This window comes from Mytilus trossulus, chromosome 1, assembly GCF_036588685.1.
Source record: "Mytilus trossulus isolate FHL-02 chromosome 1, PNRI_Mtr1.1.1.hap1, whole genome shotgun sequence".
In the NCBI taxonomy this organism is placed as follows: domain Eukaryota; kingdom Metazoa; phylum Mollusca; class Bivalvia; order Mytilida; family Mytilidae; genus Mytilus; species Mytilus trossulus.
Window position 1 is genome coordinate 15,726,831 of NC_086373.1, and position 25,135 is coordinate 15,751,965.

The window sequence follows — 25,135 nt, forward strand, 5'->3', positions numbered from 1 at the left end:
GAACTCAGTACAGTTACATGTACAAATGAATTATGAAAATTAAAGATATTGCAACATGCAATTATAGTGAATATGCATGCAGATTTAATTCATGTACTATTGGAAATGATTTTAAATGATACCAAAAATTATCAACTTATGCCAATATAAATTCTGGTTCTTTCAAGATTGTGGTAATGATATTCTATCATACCCAAAATAATTTTAAATAACTCACGAAAGCCTGTATCCTGAAGTATAAGGGCTAAATATAATATTATCTGATCATTCATTCAAGTCTGAACCCATAAAATTACTGAAATTACATGTTAAATATATTTCTATTAATTATTTTGTCTTGTCTTGTTTGAGTAATTTGCTATATTGTGAACACTCTAAGCTTAAATTCTCATTCATTATAACACTACTTCCCATACTACTGAAGAAATTTAAGATACCACATAGATATTGCAATGAGTTCAGAAGTTGTGAACTTGCTATGCAAACTTCCAAATCACTATAGTCATTTTAGACATCATGTACACAATCTGTGGTAAAAGGATCTTTTACCTGGGTGAGATCTAGGCTATACCATTTATTAATCACAATATTTTTTTCCACACTTTCACAGGTGCCGTCAAGGTTCCTTATATGTGCAATTGAATTATACTCATTTATTTATGTGCTGCAAAATTACATAAACATTTTTACAAGTCCAAATATTATTGTACAAGTTAACTTCACCACAAAAATGTATATAATACATATCATAAAAGAATGATGCTGCTTTTGCTTTTTGAATTAAACTTATAAGAGTGCTGTGGCTTAATAAAGAAAAATTAAAACATGTTCAATTTTTTGAAAATAATTCATCTAAATATGTTATGAAATGTTAAAATAAATTGTAATAAATTAATTAGTAATGAAAACCAACCGTACAAGGGCTGTATAGCCAGTCAAAGTCGTTAAAAATTTCCATTTTTTGTAATAAAAACAAATAAAAGAAAGAGAAAAATGAGTTGAAAAGTCCAAACAGGCTGAAAGAGTATTGTTTATAAATAATTCAGTCTCATGAAAATAAATTTCAAAATATTTTTATAAATAAAGGATGATACAGATGAGGAAGTTGAAATGCCGAGGGATGAGGTAGGTACAAGTGCTGCCCTCTGTATTGTGTGGTAGGTGCAGAGGTCATGACCTCATGTTGTGGTAGAGCCATTTTTCTGTGCATTATAGATATTTCTATTATAAGCAGACTTTTACCACATTCAAATTGATGCTATTGTATACTGTACACCACCTCACCTTTATTTTGTGTTTTGTAATGTTTTTGATATCTTAAATATTTATTTTTGTAAATGCACCAATCAGAAATCACTATATGTTAGAGGATTTTATACAGGTGAAGGATATACTTGTATCATATTGTTTAGTTTGTTATAGGTATGTTTTACAAGTACATATGATTATGAATAGAAAAAAAACAAGTAATTCTTATGAAATGTAGAAAGAAATCTTTACTTATAGTTTCTATTTGCTTATTTTATCATTTAAAAGTTTAGTCTGAGTTTATTTTTCTTTCACTTTAAAACGTCTGTTTAAACAGAAATATTTTGTCCTAGGAAAAAGCTGTTATATAAATTCTATGATTTCTTGTGTAGTATCTTTCTTTATGTTAACTGCACATTTTGTTTGAGACTTCAACTTATTGGATAAGCATTATTTTAAAAATTTAGATTGTATATTATTAAACTAATCATTTAAGAATATATCTTGTCCTTTTTTTTGGATTTAAACCAATTGACCCAACAAATTTTAACATATCACATCTTACAAGATAAATATTGTGCATTTGTGTCCGACATTTTATCTTGTGATAACATTATACAGCTGAATTGCATGGTCTTATTTGTCCAGTCATCGAAGATAATTTGGCTTTAAGGTGTATGCAATGAATATGATTATGTTTACAGATTCCAGATATAAAATCTTTTAAATTATATTTTTCTTCTTTTAAACATATGTAACTCATTTCATAGAAATGTAAACCAGTAAAAATACAAGTATAAACATCAATATTTCAGCATAACCTATGATCAATTGTTATTGTAAAACTGGAGAAAAATGAAATGATTGTCCTTTGAATTGATAACCAATATTTTAATGTAACAGTACTTTTATTGCTGTTCTTCATCTTCTGATTTGCTGGAAATTCTTCAGGTCTGAACAAAACAGATCACTTATTACAGGAAGATCCATTTTCCTATTGTCAAATACCAAAACAATTCATTTGCAGACTTTATGCACCATTTATGGGCATCATGTTTTCTGGTCTCTGCATATGTTTGTTCATTCGTTGTCTGTTCGTCCATTTGTCCCGCTTCAGGTTAAAGTTTTTGGTTAATGTTTTTGGTCGAGGTAGTTTTTGATGAAGTTGAAGTCCAATCATTTTTATCCCATTTTCATGGTCCACTGAACATAGAAAATGATAGTGAGGATGGGGCATCCGTGTTATAGGGACACATTCTTGTTTTAATTAATGTTTAGATTGCTGTACATTCATGAATTATTGCATTCATTTTTGTTGTTGCATTTTTAAAGAAGGGACAAAAAGGCAAGACTAATAATTGTGAAGTAAAAAATTCTGAATAAAGACATATGTAACAGATATCAGAATCAAGTTCTTATTACATGTATTGCGATCCTCACCTGGTCACATTATTCACAATGATATCTGAATTAACAGTATTCTCAAATAGACTTCTAATACTTCAGATTACTTCAGAGAAAGTGTTATATGTCCACATGATATCAGTAACTTGCCTCCAATAGTACTGAGTTTTTCTGTGAAATAGAATGTTATATGTATTTTAAGGTTAGCATGCATTGATTATTTGACAAGTTATAAATGAAAGGTCCTTTGAAAATCACTTTATACTAATTTTGTTAATGGTTTGATGTAATATTTATATATTTTTATCTTTACAGGGTGCAACGCCAAAAGTCAATCTTGCCAAAGCATTAAATCGTCTTTCTACTGGAAGTGATGCGTCAGATAATGAAGGTATTGTAGGATTTTGTTTAACAGCATGTCTAAATCATTTATTTGCATGCCTAATTTTTGAATTATTTTTTAAGTCAAATCTTGTTTTTTTTCTTCATCTGAGTGAATATAGAGATGATGGATGTTTAAATCTTTTATAATGAAATTTCAACTAGATTTTATTTGGTTATTTTTCATGGAGTCAAAAATCAATATTAATTTATTCAACGAATTTGTTTTTTGTTCTTTGATGTTTGGAAAGCCAAATCTAACCATCATTGAAATATAAGTAAATTATCTGTAAAACATTGTGTTCTGAGAAAACTCTGTTAATTTAGGAGTTGAATTATAATGATAAACAAGGTTTGACTTTTAACATAGTAATGTCAGAATAGAAGATAGGAATCTCTGTATTTTTACATAAACAAGGTTTGACTTTTAACACAGTAATGAATAGAAGATAGGAATGTCTGTATTTTTACACAGTTTTATGCATGAATAAAGTAAGAAATGTATTTAAGTTAGTTATGTCTTATCTTTAGCTCTTCGTTCCTGTTTGAGAAAGAACAGTTCATTTTCAGGTAACATGAGTTGTCTGCCCCTTGGTGTTTGCAACATTAACAAATCTTCCTGACTCAACTAAACCTTCCATGATTTGAATTTTATTCCTTTGTTTTTTTAAACCTAGCATATTTTATTTTTAAAAGGACAGGAGAGAAAAAAAGACTGGCATGTTCAATAGACTCTGAATCCTGATTTTAAATGAAATATATGAACAACTGAATTTCCTTGTTTCTCATCTCAAACTATCAAAAAATATATATTTCTGTTATTTATGTTAAGAAATTAGCAAGAAACTAAGATTCTGAAAGTTTTCATACATTTAATTTTATTCAACATGCTATGCTAAGAGAGAAAAGTCTGGAAAATACTTTCCTTTGTATACAATTTTTTGAAGAAGAGTTTGTTTTTGTTTTGAATAATAATTGCAGATGTACGCTTTTGAAAATATTACCCAGAATGCATTAGATTCTGAAACGGCGAATTGAACATCATCTTGGTTCATAAATGTGTTTAGAAAATCCATTAATCAGTATTTTTCTTCATAAGTTGTACATTCTTCATGGTTTTTAGCATACAATGACATGGTGAACACAGCTGATTTACAGCTATTTTTTCTTAGATTATAGTATTTAGAAAAAAAATTTCAACAGCTTTGGGCAATGGACTTTCTTAACATTAGCTGTCTTTTGAGTATGTTTACACTCCTATGCTGGTTGTTTGACTTTTTTATCTGCTGCAAATGTCTTTGCTGCAATGGTATAGAAGGAATGGAAGCTGAACTTGAGAAATGCTGATTGTAGCTGTAAAAAAAATTTTTTTTGGGTCATACAGCAAATTGATGTATGGTAGAATTTACATGATAAAAATTATGAAATAATTCAAGTTTAAAGAAGATATGAAATAAAAGAAGCTGCTGTAAAGTTCTCAAATATATAAACAGATTTATTGCTCCAATTAGACCCTCATTTATCCATACTCAATAAATAATCATAAAAGAGAAAATGTTGACTTGTTTTCTAAATTTGCATTTTAGCAACAATGACAACTGGTATAAGAAATGTGTATGTTATCTAGTCTGAAGAGCACTGTTGTGAACTAGATACATGTATTATTTGTTTGTTTTTGCCATCAACAACTTAATTTGTAAACAACTGAAAATAACAAATCTTTTAGTAGAAACATAGTTTTAAATACTTTCTATTTTTTCGGATGATTGAATACATTTTGCATTTTCCTCATCAGCTTTTAATCTATTTCTTATTTCAAACAGATAAAGAAGGTGACAGTCACAGTGAAGGGCATGATATACCTGTCAAAAGACTCTCCGCCAAATCTATCCAATCCGTTACCTCGGCTGAGATTGAATGGTCAGACGAAGATGAGAATTCTCCTGTCAACACACCTAGAAAATCATCCTCATCAAAAGTTTCCTTTATAGATAAAGATGTATCAGAAATACATGAAATTGTAAGTTATTTGTATGTTGTAGTCAGAATATGATAGTACATGTAGTAGTATTTAGACAGTATGGTATGTGAATTGACTATGGTCATTGTATTGAATAACATATACATTTGTACCTGTACCTGTACAAATGATCTCAGACGACACCACTTAGCAGCCAGTAGCCAACTGCTTGTGATTCAAACAGGGGTTGAAATTGGGGCTGGTCCAGTAGTCTTGAGACCAGTAGAATTTGCGTCGGACCAGTAGATTTTGTCAGCTGGTGGTCAAGTGGACCAGAAGAAATTTGTGGATAAAACTCACTGATTGCATCGCAATATTTGTTGGTTTGCAAACAAATGTACCTGCAAAATTAATGTCACCGTATTGGGAGTACTAAGTATTGCAATTGATCAAGTTAATTAATATCTCGCGTCCTTCACAACAAAACAAAATGTGGAAATGTTTGGAAGGACTGCCAGACAAAAAAAAAAAAAGTGTCACTCAACAGTAAGTTAGGAATTAAGGTGGTACCCAACACTTTCACTAAAATTAATTTGGCTCGTTTAATTTTCATAAAATTTTGTCAAAGGATTTACTTTCACCCTTTAACAAAAATATAAAAATTTCAAAATTTTTTAACCAACTGTTTTGTCAGAAAAATTACACTGGTTATATAGCAGTTTGGCAAACACCAATTTTGATCATTGAGAAGCTTTATATTCCCTTTACAACACAACGTAATTAAAACGTTAAGCTGATTTTACAGAGTTATCTCCCTGTAGTGTTAGGTACCACCTTAAGTAGATGAAATTGACAAAAGAAAACATAAATATCAAAAATCCTAGGAAAGAGATCCCAAATTGTTAAATTATATATATTCGATTGCAATGTAGTGAATTGTATAACCATGTGGAAAAAAAATTGTCCTTGCTATTGAAATGTGGAATATTTCTAGGCCGTGCTCCAGACGACACAGTCAGGCACCCTATGGTTCTTGTAAGGATTATGATGATGTGGAAGACAATGGTGACATTTTTTCTGTCCTTAATCCTGATTTTGTTAAAGAAAATCATTGATATATGAAAGCCTTTATCAAAATCAGGATTGAGACTCTTCTTCTTGTCTAATATATGTAAAAGAAAGCATGAAAATAAAAGTAAAAATCTATCATTTATATTACAGATTGTCAAATGAATGTCATTTTTGCAGGACCAGTTGATTTTTTAGTTCACTGGTCTGGCTGGCCAGTACACAAAAAAGCTTAAATTCGACCCCTGTATTCAACCTTAGATTTGAATAAAAAAGAAGATGTGGTATGATTGCCAAGGAGACAACTCTTCACAAGAGACCAAATGACATAGAAATTAATGACTTTTCTTCATTTTGCGGCTTTAAACAATGAGCAAAGCCAATACTGCATTGTCAGAGGGATAAACATAGAAATACATCTAACAAACACTGTTGTTTTGGCCAGGTACTTGTACATCCCAACAACAAAAAGACACTAAGTACAGATCTAAGAGTACTCATAGCCATACTATTAAAAATTATTATCTGGGTATGTTTAAAAAGATCTACTACACATTTTTTAAATATTTTTCAGACTGCAACAGAAAGTGAAACTGACGATGGTGGAGAATACCAAGGGTCAGAGGCCAAACGTCCAAAATATGACAACACATTTCAACAACAACAGGTAACTTACAACTGCAAAATCATGTATGCTTTTATGTGTCTTTAGTAAATGGTTTTCTCTTAAAAGAACAATAGAAAATAATTTAATATATCTAAAATAATAGTATTGTTCAATAAATAATATTGATTCATTTGTACCAGTAAACATAGAAATTACTTGTATATCATGATTTTCAGTAGGTTTTCATCTATCATAATTAGGTAATGAAACACAATGACACATCACTGTGTAAAAATACCTTTTGATTTTTTCCAGAATACTGGATACACCCCAACAGGTTTGACAGGTGTTGCTAATGATGAACTGAGCCAACAGAAAATGAAAGGTATGAAAAGAATATAGAACTTTACTCTCGTACTTTTAAATAACTTTATGTGGATTTCAAAAAATTGACAAAAATATAACTTTTAGCATGATATGAGTTGATTCAGGATAATATATGAGTTGTTTAAAAAAACTGCATGCAGTATATTGATACAGAGATTTAACAATTCTTGTGCATTAGACTGAAAGTCATCACACAAACTAAATCTATAAACTGGAATAAATATAGAGTATTTTGAGCATGCATTACTAGTAATATGTGAAATAATTAGCATAACGATAACTTGAGATAAGTTTTGTTTAATTTCTGTGTTACAATTATTTGTCCTTGATATAAGAATTACAACTATATGCATGAAACTAACTTTGTTATTTTGTATGTCTTGTTTGTTAAGGAAAAAACAGGGGTAATGTTGCTAAAAGAACCTTAGTTTGTTGTAAAGATACTAAATACACACTGTTTTAGTCTGAAATTTTCCAAATAATTAAAGTAGTATATCAGCAGATTGGGATCATTTTCACAATTACTACAAGCTGAAAGATTAACAAACTTTTATATATATCACATTGTAAAAACAGTTGTGTTTAGTAACTTTGTGTTGTATTTTGCTAGTTGATTTTAAGTTTTTGTTTGTTGAACACCATTGTTAAATAGTTGTACATGTTAGATTATGTGAGTTGTATATTTATTTTAGAATAGCAGGCACTCAAGACAAAACTTGTATGCCTTATTAGCACTGTTGTGGAATAGTTATTCTGAAAAAATTTGAAGACATTTTTTGAAATCTGATAAAATTCAAACCCAAAATGTGAATCCTATCTCAAGAAATTCTTTGCAAGATTTTAAACTCAAAAGAGTTTTATCTCCCAATACACTTTATACTGAAATCTGGTGTGAAAAAACATCATTCTCCCATTGAGATAAACGATATTTTAATTGTCACAAATTAAAAGTACCTGTACTAAAACCAATTTTTTCTGGGAGCTTGTCACTTTAATTTTAAATTTAAATCTATGGAGCAATATTTGAAAAATTGTTGCCATGTAGAAACTTGTTTTTATCTTATCTTAGATGAACACAATTTCAATTTGACAATATAGACCATGATGAAACATTTCCAACATTAAAACATTGTGAGGTGGAAACGCATGTTTTGTGTAAAACTTACTGTGGCTTAGACACTTCATAAGTCCAAAACCACAGTGAATATAAGGCAGAAAAGTTTCAAGGATTCCAACAGCATGTTGTTGTTTATAAGCACATTTTAGCATGTTGTTATTGTTTACAGTTGAGAATGAGTATGCCAATGGTACCGGTATGTTGTACGAGTGTTCACTGCCTTATCTTTCTCTCATCATTTTCTCTCTCTCCTTTAACAATTCAATTCTAACATCAGTTAATGCTACTGAATTTCTCATCAGTTTGCAAATATTTTCACTAAATATTTTACATTTTTATGGTAGATTAGTTAATTTTGACTTTTAAAAAAGCTATTACATGGAATAATATATGGTATAAAATTTACATTGAATTATTGAAAAATAATTTTATTTTGGATGTAACGCATCTTCTAATTGGCTGACAGTATTTTGTTATCAGCCCATAGACATAATTTAGTCATGTGACCGTGACGTCATCAACGTTTTCTACAGTTTACAATGGAATTTAGAATTAAATTATAATAAATGACTGTTACAGTAATGTTTTTTCTGTCTATTCGAAATAACATAAAAAATGTGGTGCACACTGTTAAATAACCCACTACATGCATTATCCAGTGTGCAACAACTTTTTTATGTTATTTCTTCATAGACAGAAAAAAATATTACAGTCATTCCTTAAATAAAACGATTTATATGATTATATGTAATGCTTGGTATTAAGGGTAAACTGGATTATTTGTAAATGTATCTTATGGTAAGGTATCATCTCTGTTTATGTGTTGATAATTTTCATAAGTGTTTCCTGGCACACGTAATACATTTTCATCATTGAGGCTTTTAAGTTCATTTAAATCTTTTTGATTTATTTATGAACTGCAAAGAAACTTTGTCTTATCTTATTTAACAATACTACTATCATTTTTGAACTAGAAAGAACCTCTTCCTATCATTTACTTTTATAAAACGATAATACGACAAATTTGCCTGTTTTCATTAAAAGTGTTATTTTAATTTTTCCATCATGTACGCAAGGGGTAACGCTCTTTCATATATTTTTTATTGATACACAATATGATGAAAAAACTGAGGTCAAAGTGATGTTATATTCTGTGAATCTGATTTTTATGTGTCATATTTATACAATACAAAAAAAGAATAAGCTGTCTTCTAGACAAAAAATATTGTTAATGTTTTCTTTATACATCTCTTTATGTTGAAGAAAACAATTGATAATGATTTTTAAGTGACTAAAAACAAAATGTTTTGAACTACTGCAGCTGGAGGCATATGGAGGCATATTTTCATGCTTTTTCACATAGAAATTTAGAAATTTAGATTAGAATTGTGCACTACATTTTTCATCCTATTATTTTCAAAATTTGGTTGATATTTGTTATTTTAAAGTGCATATGCTTATATTTATTATTAAACAAATATATGAAGAAGTTATTGTGTTTTTTTTTTAAAGCAGTTTAAAATTTACAGTGCAGTGTTATTTGACAAATGTCTGTTAAAGAAATATAAAAAAAAATTAGAACTTGTAATATTTAATCCAAAATTGATATTTTTTAATTATTTTTTTTTATCAGATAAAAAAATCGTTTATAGATATCTAAATATTATTTATATGCTGAATAATTCCATAACAGTTTTGATTCAATTTCAAAATTACAGACTTTAATGTATTTTATAACCAACTGAAAGATTTTTTTCTCAATAATATTTAGATTTTATGAAGGATATTGGACTGGATGATGATGATGTTGATGACTTCACTTCTACTCCTGACATATCTGAAATGTCTGAACCTATAGAGACTGCCCCTAAACCACCAGAGAACCAGCGAGCACAGAGTAAACAGCATGATAGTGACTGGGACTCCACAGAGCCTGGTGTTACTCCTAGAACTCAGAAGAGTATACTCAAAACTTCTAATAGACAGGTAAGTATTACTGGATATCTCTCATTCTCTTGGGACTCCACAGAGCCTGGTGTTACTCCTAGAACTCAGAAGAGTATACTCAAAACTTCTACTAGACAGGTAAGTATTACTGGATATCTCTCATTGGCTTAAATTATAGAATAAAAATGTCACAGTGATAGTTTCTCCATTCCTCAGAGTCTAATGTAACTTACAAAACTAAAAATTGACTTTGAGTGTCAACCAGTCAATAACTGCAAACCTCAACTTTAATTCTTTGAATAATCATGACTGAAGGAAAATTCATTTTTTGTCTGTGTACTAAAACAATGATTTTACCTGGCCTTAGCAATAAATAAATAAAGTTTCTTGAACATGTTTTGAGATTCATTGGCTTGAATCTGATATTAATATATATTTATCAGATTGAAATTAATGAATAACTGAATGAAAAAAATGTAAGAGAAGTAGCAAGAATTTTAAATATTTTTTTATAAATCTATTTCAATTGTATGTTCTTATTGAAAAAAAAGATAGATAAGCTCATGGTATATAATTGTTACAAAATTGTTAATAATTGAAAATTCGACTAGGAAACATCCCATGAAAAAATCACCAAAAATTGCTATAAAAATCCAATTGCAGACATTTAAGTTTTTCTTTTATTTGAATAACATCAAAAATTTGGTGCACACTGAATAACTCATGTAGCAGGTTATTTTTTATGTTATCACAAATAGACAGAAAAAAATTGACAGTCATTTCTTATGATTTAAAAACCATTTTAAACAGAAGTAAACTATGAAAAAACGATGATGACGTCACGATCACATGACAAAATTATGTCTATGAGCTGATAAACAAAACAACATCAGCCAATCAGAAAAGGTGTTACATCCAAAATTAAATTATTGCATGATATGATAATGTTTATTTTCAGAATGAAGGAGAAGCACAACAACAAATACAGCAAAAGAAACAACCGTTGTCTCCTAGATCTGATGAGGAGGTATGTAAAATTGTGTATAGATTATCTTTGTTATGGAATAATACACTAGCAAAACTTAGAAATAATATTACTTGGTCAAAACATAAATTCACTTGCAATAGAATATAGATTTAATAAACAAGAAAACTTAAAAAAAAACGATAATTTTTTGTTCATGACAATTATACAGAAATTGGTGTTTTTTTTCTCCAGACATCAGAATGGGATAGTGATGTAGAAGACATGCTTGATCCTAAAAAGGTAGGATACAAAACAAGATATTTATTTATTTTGATTTCTAAATGTTCATCAGAGCTCTGTTGGATTTTGCTTTTTCAAGCTGCCAAAAGAGGGAATTTTTTGTTCCATCTCAATACAAACCATACTGTTCCCTTTTATTGAAAGCAAGTGCTCAGACTTCAATTCACATCCATAAATGGTCAGCAGGCATTTGAAGAGCGTGTTGATGTTAATTTTCAATTTAGATTTATGTATGATGGCTTTAAAATTAATATTGATATATATCCTTTCCCAGTCCAGGAGTTTTCTACAGACAAACAATACACACAATTTCTTAGCTTTATTTCAGCTCATTGTAAAAAGTGTGTGAGGTCAAGGATATTTGTAATTTAAACTCTATATTTTCCTTAGACCCACCTTAATTTGAACAGCTGCAGCTTAGACAACAGAATCCACCTAACCTATAGATTATATATCGAAGTTTACCTGTTTATATTTAGAAATTCTGCTTATAAGATGCTTATTAACATAAAACTTAGGCACATTTATTGTTACTTTTATGTTTTTACAAGACTGCTGCTCTATATTACCACCATTCAATCAATCTATTTATCACAAACATAGCTTTAGTCGATAACTATTAAAACAATTTGGAAAAAACAGTAATATGTTTGTGCATTGAATATTCAGAAAAAAGAGAAAATTGAAAGTATGGACATAGAACAGGAAAGTCCACGACATCTTGGAAAGAGATATGAAGTCCATGGGGATGGAAGTGTAAGTGGTATAGGTGATTCACCGATCGTTATACGAGAGACACAAGATTTAACTGATGATAATATTCCTGAGACTCCCGTTACATTGGAAAAAGAAACCCCTGAAGCTATGATTGAGGACAGCGAGGAGGAACAACAGTCAATAGCTAAGCAGAATAAAGAACAGCAGTCACTAGCTAGGCAGAATGTTATTGATTCACCCTTTGATAGGACAGATTCATGGGATTCTGACACTGATGGTGGTCTTACAGAGGACGAACAAGTGGATGGTAATAAAATGTTTGAAATCGGTGATGACGGAAGTATTCAGGGAGTAGGTATGTCACCTATTCAATTACACGAGGATGATGAAGACCAGGAAGTTGACAGTGAGGTTGCTGAAGTATTCAAAGCAGAAGATGATAAAAGTATGTCTTATAAAGAGGACATTAGCCACTCTGTCAAACAGATTCTACCATCACCTGGGGAAGATGTAGGTGAAGGTCAACTTCCCCAAGAGTCTGACCTAGGTTTGGATGAAGGTCGACAATCACAAGGGTTTGACCTTGATGTTCAGGATGATGATCAGGATACCTCTAGTAAAACGGATCAGGAGGGAATTGAAGGTCAAAGGCCATCCATTGTTGAAAGACATGAGGCAGTTGAAGAGTTTGTTGAGCAGAGTATCTCACAGAACATAGGAGGCCATTCTGAGGTGTGATATATTATCACTGAACACACTCCACTCCATACTGGACACATGTTTATCACTGGTTTTTGGATGTTGTCTTTTCACACAGCACTCAGTACTGGATCCAGGTTCAGAATATTGTCTATTCACACTCCACTCAGTACTCCACACATGTTTATCACTGGTTTCTGGATATTGTCTGTTCACACCACAAAGTACGACACACATTAATCTCTGATTACTGGATACACACCACTCAGTTCTGAACAAGGTTACCAGTGGCACAGATATATTTCTTTCTTTTTCTGTTATCACAAGCTCTTTACACTTGCTGGAAATTCACCAGATTTGTCAACTGTAAACTTAGTTTTGTCTTTTTTTAAACGATAATGTATGAATGTAATTGTTCACTTAATTTCTATGCAAATTTGTTGAGTTTATAATCCACACATTTCAGTTTCAGTCTACAGATGACACACACTCATAACTTCTTCTTTGTAGCTGCTGTTACCATGTTCATCATTTTTTTTTATTTAAGGTTTTATTTGTTAACAAAAAAATCCAATTCATTACATTTTTATTCAAACTTTAAGAAATAGATGTTCAATCAGTCAACATTGTCAACTAAAAAGTATGTTTTTATGGTCAACTGATGACTGCACATATTATTTTGTTCCATACCATGAAGTTCTTTTTTAAATGCAAATACATGTACTAACTATCTAAATGTTGGTGTCAGAATTGAATGTGTAGATGTTTGTAGCACAACACTGCACAAAAAGATTAGAAATTGCATATTTTGCTGTATGAATGTGTATACTTTGAATTGCATCAAATAATTAAAAAAAGGGAAACAGATTATTTATTCTTTGAGTTGTATTAAATTATGTTATAAAGAGCATTGTAATAAAAAAATAAATGGATTTGATCAATTGTGTTACAAAAAACAGCATTGTATACAGTTTTATTTTTCTTATTACAGTCAGGAGGTAGTAATTGGGATTCCTCTAATGATGCTGCCACACCAAGAGGGCCTCCGTCCAGAGTAAGTACCTCAAGTTTTAATTGAAAACATCTTTTGAGGTTTCCATAAAAACCTATGTAGCTATGATTTTTTATGGGGTGGTATATTTAAAGAAAATTTAAATGCTGAAAACAACATAAGATATTTAAAAGGTTAAGTGTGTTTGTACCAAATTGATTGGTTATTGGTTGCTTAACATCGATACATGAACCATTTTGAAAATGATATCAATATTAAGAGACTGTTGAACATCATAAAATATTGCAACCTTGGTTTATAACTTGAAGCAAAATTTCAGTTTATCAATATAGATATGCCCAGGTTTTATGCAATGATAAATTAGAATAGATTAGAAAACACAGAAAACAGAAAATTATTACAGTCAAAAGTTTGGATTCTGGATTTTTTTCTTTTTTTAAGAATGATTTTGTATCCCATTTTAGTTGACAACTTCAGCAATAGTGGTAGGGATAGATGAAGATGAAGATGATGAAGACTTTGATGAGGAGGCAGAGGTACCAGAACAGGTACCAGTTCAACAGGAAGTTGTAGAAAAACAACAACAGGAAGTCATTGAACAAACTGTGGATGCATTGAACCATACTGGAGGTTCTCATATCAGTTATGTAACAACAGAGAGTCATTCATCTAAAAATACTGTAATAAAAGTTACAAAGGAACAGGCTCAGGATCAACCAGAGGATGTCGACGATGAAGATTCGGAGTGGGATTCAGATGTAAGATTTCTGAAATCTGATAATAGCAGCATAAAAAAAAATAAGCAAATAGAGGCAAAATTGGTTGTTGTTCAAAGCAGCAAGAAAATTTATCATGTTTAGTAATACTGTATTCATTATTATTTGCTGGATACCAACTTTCTTGGGTTTGTGGGTACAGGAGTTTAAATGTTCAACAAATTACAGATTTTCTATAGGCTTTGTAAGCAGATTTTCGAAAAGACACGAAATCAAATATCAACGTAAAGTATTCCTCAATCCATGAAAATTGATACCCACTAAAAAAAAAATTTACAGGAGTAATGAATAGAGCAGTTCACTCAAAACTTTTAATCATAAGGTTTAAAAGAGTTAACATTTAAACACACATCAACACACATAGATGTATCAAAATTTAATACAAAACTGCTTTTTCGAAATAGTATCTCCTGTTTCTGTTTGAAACCAAGGTACAAAAGTCAAATTGTTGGAAAGTGCCATGTGTGTGTGAAGATGAATTAAAGGGTTTTAAAGTTTGAATAAAAAAGAGATTTAGGTAAAACTGCTTTCATCTTATGATATCCCTTCTTTGAAAAAAAAATGTGTGGATATTCTGTTTTGCCTCTCTGTCCATCTGTATGTCCCATGAACATTTTTGTCACATCTTTTTCAGGAACTACATCATAAGGTTTGAAACTTGGTTTCAGGGTTAATATAAGTCTGATATTCTGTGTGATGCCTTTTCAGATTTATCAACTTCCTGTTTAGCGAAATATTTGGATATCATCAGTGAGCAGTAGCTCACACATTCATTTGTTTTATTGAATTGTAATTTGCATGGGTTGTGCACATGTGTTAGCATACCTCAATGTTTATTGGTTCATACCGTTATAGTAGGTGCTTAGTTGATAAAATGATATGGCTATCATATCTAACATTTTTTTTCTTCCAATTTTAGGAAGATATTGATTGTGTTGATAATGTTAGTCCTCCTATTGGTGTTTCCCCGATCGTCAGAGGCTCTGAATTCTCTGTAGAAGAAGAAGAGGATGAAGAAGACGAAGAATCTGTCAGTGAATGGGAGGTAGAAAGATTGAGAGAAAAGGTGAATTTACTGATGAATTTTCCTGTATTGACTTCTAATATAATATAATTAAAAAGTATCATGTATGATGACTTAAAGCTATTAAACAGACAATAGATGTAAATTTAATCAAATCATTGTCTGTGTTATGTTTTACCAAATTTTACTTTTGTGAGTTTCGTCTTATAATTTCAGCTTTGCAATGCCTTTAATATAATCAACATAACTTATTTCATATTGCAATTTAATTATATTGATAAAAATAAAGGCATATTGTTCCCTTTGGCAAGGGAAAGCCAGGTATTGTGGTTCTCCCAACACGGAAATGTGATTGTGTGGAATCAGTCCATTGTCAGGTGAAAGATTTGGTTTAAGGTAGTGTTCCTTAAAGTCATAGTCACATCAATTTTAAACACATGGTTATTAAAATGTTATCCTTTTGAAGTTCATGTATATGCTGAATTATCCTTACATAGGTTATGACAATGATTATTCACTTTACTAAATGCATATTCATAGGAGCGTAAACAGAAATTAGAAGAAGAGGCAGAAAGAAGGAGAGAAGAAGAATTAGAAAGACAAAGGGAGGCAGAAAGATTGGTTGAGCAAGAAGAATGGGAGGAACTTCAGCGACAAGAACAGCTCCGGAGGGAAGAAGAAGAGGAGGCATTGAGACAGAAGTTAGAAGAGGAGGAGGCTTTGAAAAGAAAAAAGGAGGAGGATGCACAAAGACAAAGAATGGAGGAAGAGGCTCAGAGGCAGCAACTAGAAGAAGCTCATAGGCAACAAGTAGAACAAGAGGCTCATAGGCAACAATTAGAACAAGAGTCTCACAGAAAACAATTAGAACAAGAGGCTCATAAGCAACAATTGGAAGAAGAAGCTCAAAGGCAGGAGGAAGAAAAACAGAAGAAAGAACAAATGCAAAAGGTAATTTTAAAATTAATAGATTTTCACTGTTGTTTAATCAAGCTTTGTATATAAGATACCAAAAGAAGACCTGAAGGAATATACTATTTACTAGTACCTAGTTATACTAAAGGTGTGTTTAAGACTACAAAAACTTTCAATAGAATACCAGCTGATGATTTTTTTTTATATAGATATTGAGGGTGTCATTTGTGTCAGAGCAATTGCTCATATTTCAAATTGTTTATATCGTAATAATTGCCTTCATGACTTAATATTGTAGTGAATCAAATAAACAATATTTAATGAAAACACTTTTTTAAAGTATAGCAAATTTTAAACTATCAATTTATTTTTTTAGAATGGCAGTGATAAATTGACAAAGAAAAATTCATTCAAAGATGAAGAAAATTCCTCACCAAGAAGGGTAAGAATATTTGTACAAATTTTTAACTTCATTAATTTTAAGTGGTAACTCTGCATCTTTTCAGTTTGATATTTGGTGAATGCACTTAGAGGTTGCAAATGACAATTAATCCCTTTTCATTTTCAGTAATCTTTGGTGCTTCTCAGTTATGAGACTGTCAAATTTTAGAAAGGACATAAATTGTAGTTGCTATCATAAAGGAAAGCTGTTAATATGAAATATATTCTGAATTTTGTTTCGTTTCTTTATATTTTATGAATAAATTTGGAAAAAAAATGAAAAATTTATTACCAGTTTCTGTCAGCTTTTGTGCTGTAACAGCAATTCATATTTATCCATTCAACATTATGGCACACTATTTTTCCCCAAATGATTTATACCTTTCAAGATAACTGTGTTCTTTTCATACCAATTAAGGGCAATAAAAAAGATTATAAATGAGTGAAATTTAATTTAATTTCTATTTTTTTTTTTTTTAAACAATGTTAATTTTTTTTTTATTAAATTTTCTGTTCAGGAATTAATAATTCTCAACTTATAAAGCAGGCAAATTGTATTTCTCTTGTCTGCAAGATGCATAAAACTATATTTATACTATGCTATTGACCCATTTAGATTTATAATGTCTGGAAAGATTACTAAGTTTTGTTTGGTTCTAATTGAAGTGCTTTTGATGGAGTAATATTTTTTTGTGCCAGCTCACAATCCTACCCATCTATACCCACCTACATTGTACATATATGTATTTTATTATCAGGAAAATGAAGTGGTAAGAATCTATCTTTTAGTCTTGTTTTGCTACTTAATGCTTGAATAAGTTGTAGTTTGTGATTTTATCTCATTTTTTAATGAAGATCTTTAATGTGAAAGAAAATTCTTTTTATAGTTATAAATTCTTCATTTGATCATTTTAAATAGTTCTAAATGTTTCACTCTAAGTATATTGTCTTTCTTTAGACAAAATAAAAATTATAGCTTCTACTTGCTGCATAGAACTTTTTATGTTCATTTGAAATATACAAAGTCAGAGAATTTATGATTTCTTTGCATAATATTAGATAAACTGAGAATTTTTGAGATGGAAAATATAAAGAGTACTTTCCTGCCTTATCTGAAAAGTCCAGAGAAGCTTATGATTTATTTTGTATGACATTTTTATTTTATGTTTGCATGTTAATCTACTTCCTAAATGCCAATATTCTTAGCATTAAAGATACATGTGTTTATGTCTTTTAATGTGTATATAGCTTTATTTTCTAAATGTTAAACTAAAACTTGGTTTAATTAAGCACAGGGGTTTAGTTGATCCAATGTGATTAATGTTAATATTTTTATTTTTCTGTTTAAATATTTAACAATATATTTCTGCCTTTTCACAATTTTAAATATTTGAAAAATATTGTTTCATCACTACCATAATTGCATGAAAGTATTGATTAATGGTGAAAAGTAGATTTAACACAACAATTATACTCTAGTAAGACAAAAAGAAAATGAAAATTTGTTAAGATGATTTCAATATCTTGAACACAATCACTATTAGCAGTGGAACCATAGCTCTTGTGGTCCTTAGATCTGCAAATTGTCAAAGAAATCTTGTAGGGCTATGGTTCTGCAGCTAAATCACTAGCTACTCTAATTCAAAAATTAAACTGGAAATATAAGGAACAGTATAAGAAAGGGTCGAATCCAAAAGATAATCAAAGGGGGGTAATAAAAATGTGTTCAGGACATTGATAGTTAGCCTTGTTATAAAACGCTTCCAACAATGTGAGGTTTGCTGCTTATGAGTTCCTAGTAATATAGATGTACCGAATAAGATGATCAGTAATTAGTACACTTATGTTAACACAGTTTGAAATGAGGCGAGTAAACCTCCTAAGTGTGACAGACTTTTTAAAGTCCAGCAAGTCTGAGGTATTACATGTGTGACCTATAGAGCTTCTAGTTGAGTCATGTGACTTTCTTTCAGGACATATTTATTTCTTGCTCATTCATGTGTGCTTTGAAAACAAATTGTGTTATATTTTCTGTAAATTTTTATTTATTTTTGATAGTCATTCTAAGGTCAATCCAAATTTAAACGTGTATTCTTAAGACATGAAATCAGACAACAGGAATTTGCACTGAATATAAGGTGAAACCTGCAAAATTTTTTTTTTAACTAAGTATTAAAGATGGTTTTTGTTTCAATTATATTCAAGAGATTAAATTTAATCAACTATGTTCTGAATAGAGATGCTGGAAGATTCATGTTTTTATTCTGTAGACTGAAACTTTTAAATCTTGCATGTCCTGAAAAACTGTCACAAATAGTATAAATATATATCTATATATAAATATCTGCTAAATAATGGCTATACTATTTATAAACTATACATGTCATAAATATATATAATATCTATATTTCTTCACGTATACATATGTGTTCATATACCCTGTGAACAAAACTAAGATCAGAATGGAAGTAAATCTTGAAATCAGGAAATCCAGAATGTCAAATTTGTTATTTAAACTTCAATAGGACATGAGCTCATATTCCCTTTCAGTAGATTATATAGTTGATTTATTCAAGGCAAAATGTCTGCCCCTATTAAACAATGACGGTACAAATCTCCCATTCATGGTCCTAATCCACAAATTCTGATGATTTCAAATAAATCAAAGTTAAACATATAATTAATAAAAAAGTAAACATGAAAAATATTTTTTTCTTAAGAAATGAAGTCCTTTTGAAAAAAATTTATAAGCTATTTTATCATTTAAACAACTGAGGAGCTTTTACTTTTAAAACAGTTTTCTGGCTGATTGAATGTTAGTGTGTATTTATTCTAGAAAGATATCTTTAACATAACTGCTTTAGTATATACAATCTAGAATACCTTCACTTTTGTAATCAATGTAAATATATATTGCATGTCATAAATGCTTACCGTTTTACATATTTTAAAGAATGTTTTTTCTTACCAAATGGCTGAAAAACTGATATGTACATGGGTATGAATAATTCAAAAGAATTTTTTTTACCAGTTAAATTCCTCATAAACATGATAAACACTTTTAAGCCTGTTGTATAGTCAATTATTTTTTTTATTATATCCACTTTGATATATTTTCTGGTACTGTTTTATTGTGTATACTAGGTAAATTGAGAATGCTATATTTCGTAAGAGTCAAAATGAATATTTCTCATCAGTCTAAATTTTGAATGATCAAGATGTTTTCTATATAGTATTTAAAAAGTTTTTTACTTTGTTTGTAATTCTAAGCTTGATTTTTTTCACTTATTGATTCTTTTGACTAAAATGAAAGTTAATATGATAGTAGAATATTGATTTTGATACTGAGGTTCTGAAATGGTAAGATATTCAATATGTTTTAATTCTAATGTTTTTAACTTACAAATGTGTAGAATTTAATCTATTCCTTCAAATAAATTTGACCTCTTGTTTTAGACAATCTGAAAGTAATCAATTCTTTGGATCTTCACACAAACCCTTGATATGTTTTCAAGTTTATAAAAATTGTAACGTTTTTTTCTAGTTTTCAAAACTTTTCGAATGTAGCTGTGAATGGGAGACACACTTCAGACAAAGTTTAGTTTTAACCTTTATGAACATTTTTTCCAGATATACAAAGCTAATGTAACTTTAAACAAAACTCAGCAGAAAGAAGGAATCAATGCCAAACCTGTTGTTGAAGAATCGTTAGAAAAGACAGACGATTTAATGTCCTTTACTGCCCCAGTGTCTGCCCCTGTTGTCAAGGAGACTGCATCAGCTGTTCAGTCATCTTATACAGCTCCCCCTATAGTAGAGGAGACCATACAGAAGGAGGACAAGTCAAGGTCATACACTCAGATGAAAGGACAGGTGGAGGAGGGCATTACTTCTTTCTCCTCGAGGCAACCAGTAAAGACAACAAACACAAAACGGTAAGTTTTTTTTTCATTTACTTAGATTTCTGAACTTTAGAGCCAAACCAGCAATTATTAATGGGTCATTTAATGTTTGCTGCTCACTACTATAAATGTTATGCCCCACCTTGGATTGTAGAGGAGCATTTTTTGCTTCTCTTTCCTTTCATCTGTCCCCTATCACATCTAAGATTTTTTAAATACAAAATAATGTATACGAGTATAGTCATGGTTGCCTAGAAATTAGGTAATTAAATATTTCATTAGTTGTGCATGGTGGAAGAATCTATCTGTTCTAAACATAGCTTCATCTACAATTTGTAGTAATGGACAAAGGAAGATAACTCAGATTCAAAATAAATGTGTTCAATGTGTTCAATTTGCAGTACAAAGTTCAATTTTTAGTTCATATGGTAAAATGGAAGCAATCTTTACACTTCAGTGCTGATAAGCACTATCATTAAATAAAATTTTGGAGTCAGCAATTTTATGTTTTCTAAACCTTGGTATATGAATAAATGATATATTGAGGTTTGAAGGGTGCTAAAATAGCATGTTACAGAACTGTAGAAGGGTACTATTCATACAATGTCTTGTGTCCTCAGAAAGACTGTGTTGTTAATAACCCTATGTTATGGTCATTTAATAGACTTTCAATAATGGTAAAATTACCCCAAAATTACATAAGAATTGTGTCAGATATTTGAAGGTGATATCATTAATTACTAAATCAATACTCAATAGGTAATTATTTGTAGATACATTGACTACCCTTTACAGGTAAAAAAAATACCTGGCCAGGTGGTTTACTCATCAATTCATTAATTATTGAATGATGATGTTATACATTTGGAAAAGAATCTAGGTTTGTGCCAAAAGGATACATGTAAAAACTGGATTCCTTCTTATGAAAGAGTAAGAATAAATTAGAATTTACATGGATTATTACAAATATGTGTGAATTAATGGTTTATCTGGTAGGTTCTATGTGTTGTATCTCTAGATCTTTAATCAGTCATTGTGTGTCCCAATTAGTTTAATTTGGGATTTGGTTGAAAAGTTAAAAAGTGTGCAGTTGCATTTAAGTTAATAAATTGTATTTCTATTTCAAAAGAAGCACCAACATTCACAGTTTTAAACTAAAGTTTGCGCTACTTGAGTAACTTCATATATAAGATTCAATTGATTCAGGCCCAGTAGGATATAGAAGGGTGGTGTTCCAAACCTTATCATATCACATCACTATTTTACTTTATTCTCTCATATTATATCTCAATGAACAATCAGTTTGCTATATTTAAGTAAGTAATCATAAAGTTTGAGTCTTGGTTCATCATATTCTCATGCATACTGATAGCCTAAAGTTTGTCTTTTCCATTTTCTTAAGGTTTTCATTAATGAGGGGGGATAGGAACTTTATCAGGACTCCAGGATCAAGTGTTTTTAAGCTCGGGATTTCAGGGTTTGACCCTCTTGGGATCGGGAATTCACTTTTCTAATTTCAGGACCTTGGGATTTCGTGTTTTTAAGCGCGGGATTTCAGGATCTGGTGTTTTTAAGAATGGATTTCGGGATCAGGACCCCTCCTACCCCCTCTCATTAACAACTTTATTAAGATGTTTATTATATGGTTCTAACAGTTAAGTTTGCTTTGGAACTCAAGTCAGGTGATATTTTTTTTCATACATTTAAAAGCAGAAAGGACCCCTCTATGCCATATGGTTTGGTTCTATCTATAGATATATACAAAATCATAGTTTACCGAAGTGTCATCATATAAAATCAATCAAAACAAGTTCAAGTACAGACCTATCAAAGACCTGTCATATTAATATTTGATAATATTAATATTGTCTACTTGATAACATGTTGATGGGTTTATCTCTTTTGACCATCTTAAACAGACTTTTGATCCTAAATTGATTGTTAAAATAGGAAAAAGTTTAATTTAAATTTATAGTTCTAACAGGTCTAAATAAAAATCCTGGTCTCCTTTTAATAAAAAGATTATTATTTTGTCAGAAAAAATTATTGAAGTGATTTTTCAAGTCTTTCATCCCAAAGTCATTAAAGATAACAAACACAGTTTAAATATTGTCATAAGACACATAGATATATTGTATTATCTTCTGCTTAATTTGTATGTGAATATTGAAAAGGTTATTGTTTGGAATACGTCTTCAGTATTAGTATCTTCAATGGGATCAGCTAAAAGTTTTCTAATTAAAATTTGTAATTTAAAGGACAAAATTTCACTGTCTTTAATGATGGTATTTTGAGATGAAAAAGGGCGTTTAACTGTCTTATCGAGTAAATATTTTTTTCAATTTCAGTCGAACCTATATTGTAAATAAAAGTTCTAATTTATTTGTCTACTTTGAAAAAGTAACAAACTTGAAATTTTTTTAATGAAATTTGCTGGGCCATCAAATTACTCTTAAAAATATCCTGTGGTACTGCAAATGTTGGTCAGTCACTTTTCCAAATAGATATAGAAAGATGTGTTATGTGCCAATGAGACAACTCTCTATCCGGTCAGTCACTTTTCCAAATAGATATAGAAAGATGATTTATGTGCCAATGAGACAACTCTCTATCCGGTCAGTCACTTTTCCAAATAGATATAGAAAGATGATTTATGTGCCAATGAGACAACTCTCTATCCGGTCAGTCACTTTTCCAAATAGATATAGATGTGGTATGAGTGCCAATGAGACAACTCTCTATCCAAGTAACACTGGTAAACGAAAATGTCTGGTCCCATATTCAGATAGCAAAATAAAAAACGAGTTTAAAGGAAGTTCGCTACTCAGTTTCAAAATAACAAGCTTTTTGTAACACTAGAATATATTGATATATGGGGGTTAAATAAAGGAACCAAAAAGCCCCAAAAAATATTTAGGTCAATGATATTAGCCATTTAAATTATGACAGGAAAATGTTCTCTCTTTTGTTTTTTTCATAGCTTTATCATTCATGATTGACAAGTTAAATTTCCCAAAATTATTAAAAAATAAATAGCAAAGATTTTATAAGACTTTTACAGATGGCTTATAATTATACATATAAAAGATTTATAAAAGAAAAATGGGGGTCAATGGGCATATTTTTTTAGGCGTTCAAATGGATGAAACCAGAGAATTCTGTAAATCTGACAAAATCCCAAAACTTGACAAGCAAACATCCTTAATATATAGTTCATTTTCATCATAAATACTTTAGATCATCTAAAAATTCTTTAAAACTGTACTATTTAGTGTGTAGCTTTGCTGAGCATGCTCTAAATACCTGATACAGTCTAAGGCTCTGAATTGAAGACCGTACTTTGACCTATAATGTTTTACTTTAACAAATTGTGACTTGAATGAAGTGTTGTCAAATTGGCACTCATCTTCTAAGGTCTTATATCTATAAATCGAATCTGGTTTCAGAAAAACAGATTAGTTTTCTTATATTTTAACAGTAACAGAATTTTCCAATAAATTTTCAGTCTAACAGATCTTTTGGTCAGTCAGATGAGTCCCTGAAGTTTTGCTGACCAAATATTATTTAATGAATTCTTTGAAGTCTCACAAGTTTTTTACAGAAAGTTGAAATAAAAGCCTTGTGTTCCAATGTTAAAAACTTAACTTGCATTTCATTGTTTAATGTAGGATAAAAATGATCTAAAAGCTTATATGCACATTTAAATTGGAAAATTTTCTGTTTCTTTCAAATGTCATTATCATTATAAATAACTTGCAAAAATTGTAAGAATAAATTTAAAAGGTATACGGATAAATAAAGTTTCAGGGTTGAGCTATTGATCTCTAGATTTAGATTATTTTTAATAAATCCATTGTATATGGGACTATGTATACTACTTATCTAGTATGAGACACCTGTAGAATTCATTGTAAGCTAATTGTTTTTATTTGGAACAAACAATGTTCATGTGCAGCCGTGTACATGTAGAGTTTAATTAAATTGATTTAAATTATTTCATGTTGAGTTTTTAACCACAGATATAAAGATAAAAAAAAAATCTATTTTAAAATCAAAACTATTATTGCTTCCAGTTATTTTTCCCATGGTGTCACGGGTGCAATGGGGTAACTTATAGATTTGCTTTTTGTTATTTTTTCTCTATTGGAGTGAAATCTCTCCATGCATGGGACTATTGACAGATGATTTTAATCAGAGTTTGTAATGAATGGATTTTACAGTCAGAACAATGCATGGCCATATTTGATTCTTCACAGCTTAATG

At 30.1% G+C, this 25,135-nt stretch overlaps 1 protein-coding gene across 18 annotated transcripts in view; it reads left to right on the forward strand.

Annotated features, from left to right (window-relative positions):
* The window catches only part of LOC134716418 (ankyrin repeat domain-containing protein 26-like), a 69,298-nt gene that overhangs the window by 9,576 nt on the left and 34,587 nt on the right, over positions 1-25,135 (forward strand). For 12 of the 18 annotated variants that reach the window (XM_063579417.1, XM_063579430.1, XM_063579493.1 and 9 more), the window contains exons 9-25: positions 1,087-1,125; positions 2,968-3,043; positions 3,565-3,603; positions 4,857-5,053; positions 6,636-6,728; positions 6,984-7,053; positions 8,342-8,368; positions 9,944-10,158; positions 11,078-11,146; positions 11,339-11,386; positions 12,056-12,835; positions 13,794-13,856; positions 14,279-14,572; positions 15,510-15,656; positions 16,155-16,565; positions 16,906-16,971; positions 20,601-20,905. In XM_063579417.1, the coding sequence (XP_063435487.1) occupies positions 1,087-1,125; positions 2,968-3,043; positions 3,565-3,603; positions 4,857-5,053; positions 6,636-6,728; positions 6,984-7,053; positions 8,342-8,368; positions 9,944-10,158; positions 11,078-11,146; positions 11,339-11,386; positions 12,056-12,835; positions 13,794-13,856; positions 14,279-14,572; positions 15,510-15,656; positions 16,155-16,565; positions 16,906-16,971; positions 20,601-20,905 (2,939 nt within the window). The remainder of the gene's footprint in view (positions 1-1,086; positions 1,126-2,967; positions 3,044-3,564; positions 3,604-4,856; positions 5,054-6,635; positions 6,729-6,983; positions 7,054-8,341; positions 8,369-9,943; positions 10,159-11,077; positions 11,147-11,338; positions 11,387-12,055; positions 12,836-13,793; positions 13,857-14,278; positions 14,573-15,509; positions 15,657-16,154; positions 16,566-16,905; positions 16,972-20,600; positions 20,906-25,135) is intronic. The other 6 variants (XM_063579452.1, XM_063579459.1, XM_063579466.1 and 3 more) reach the window with 4 other exon arrangements.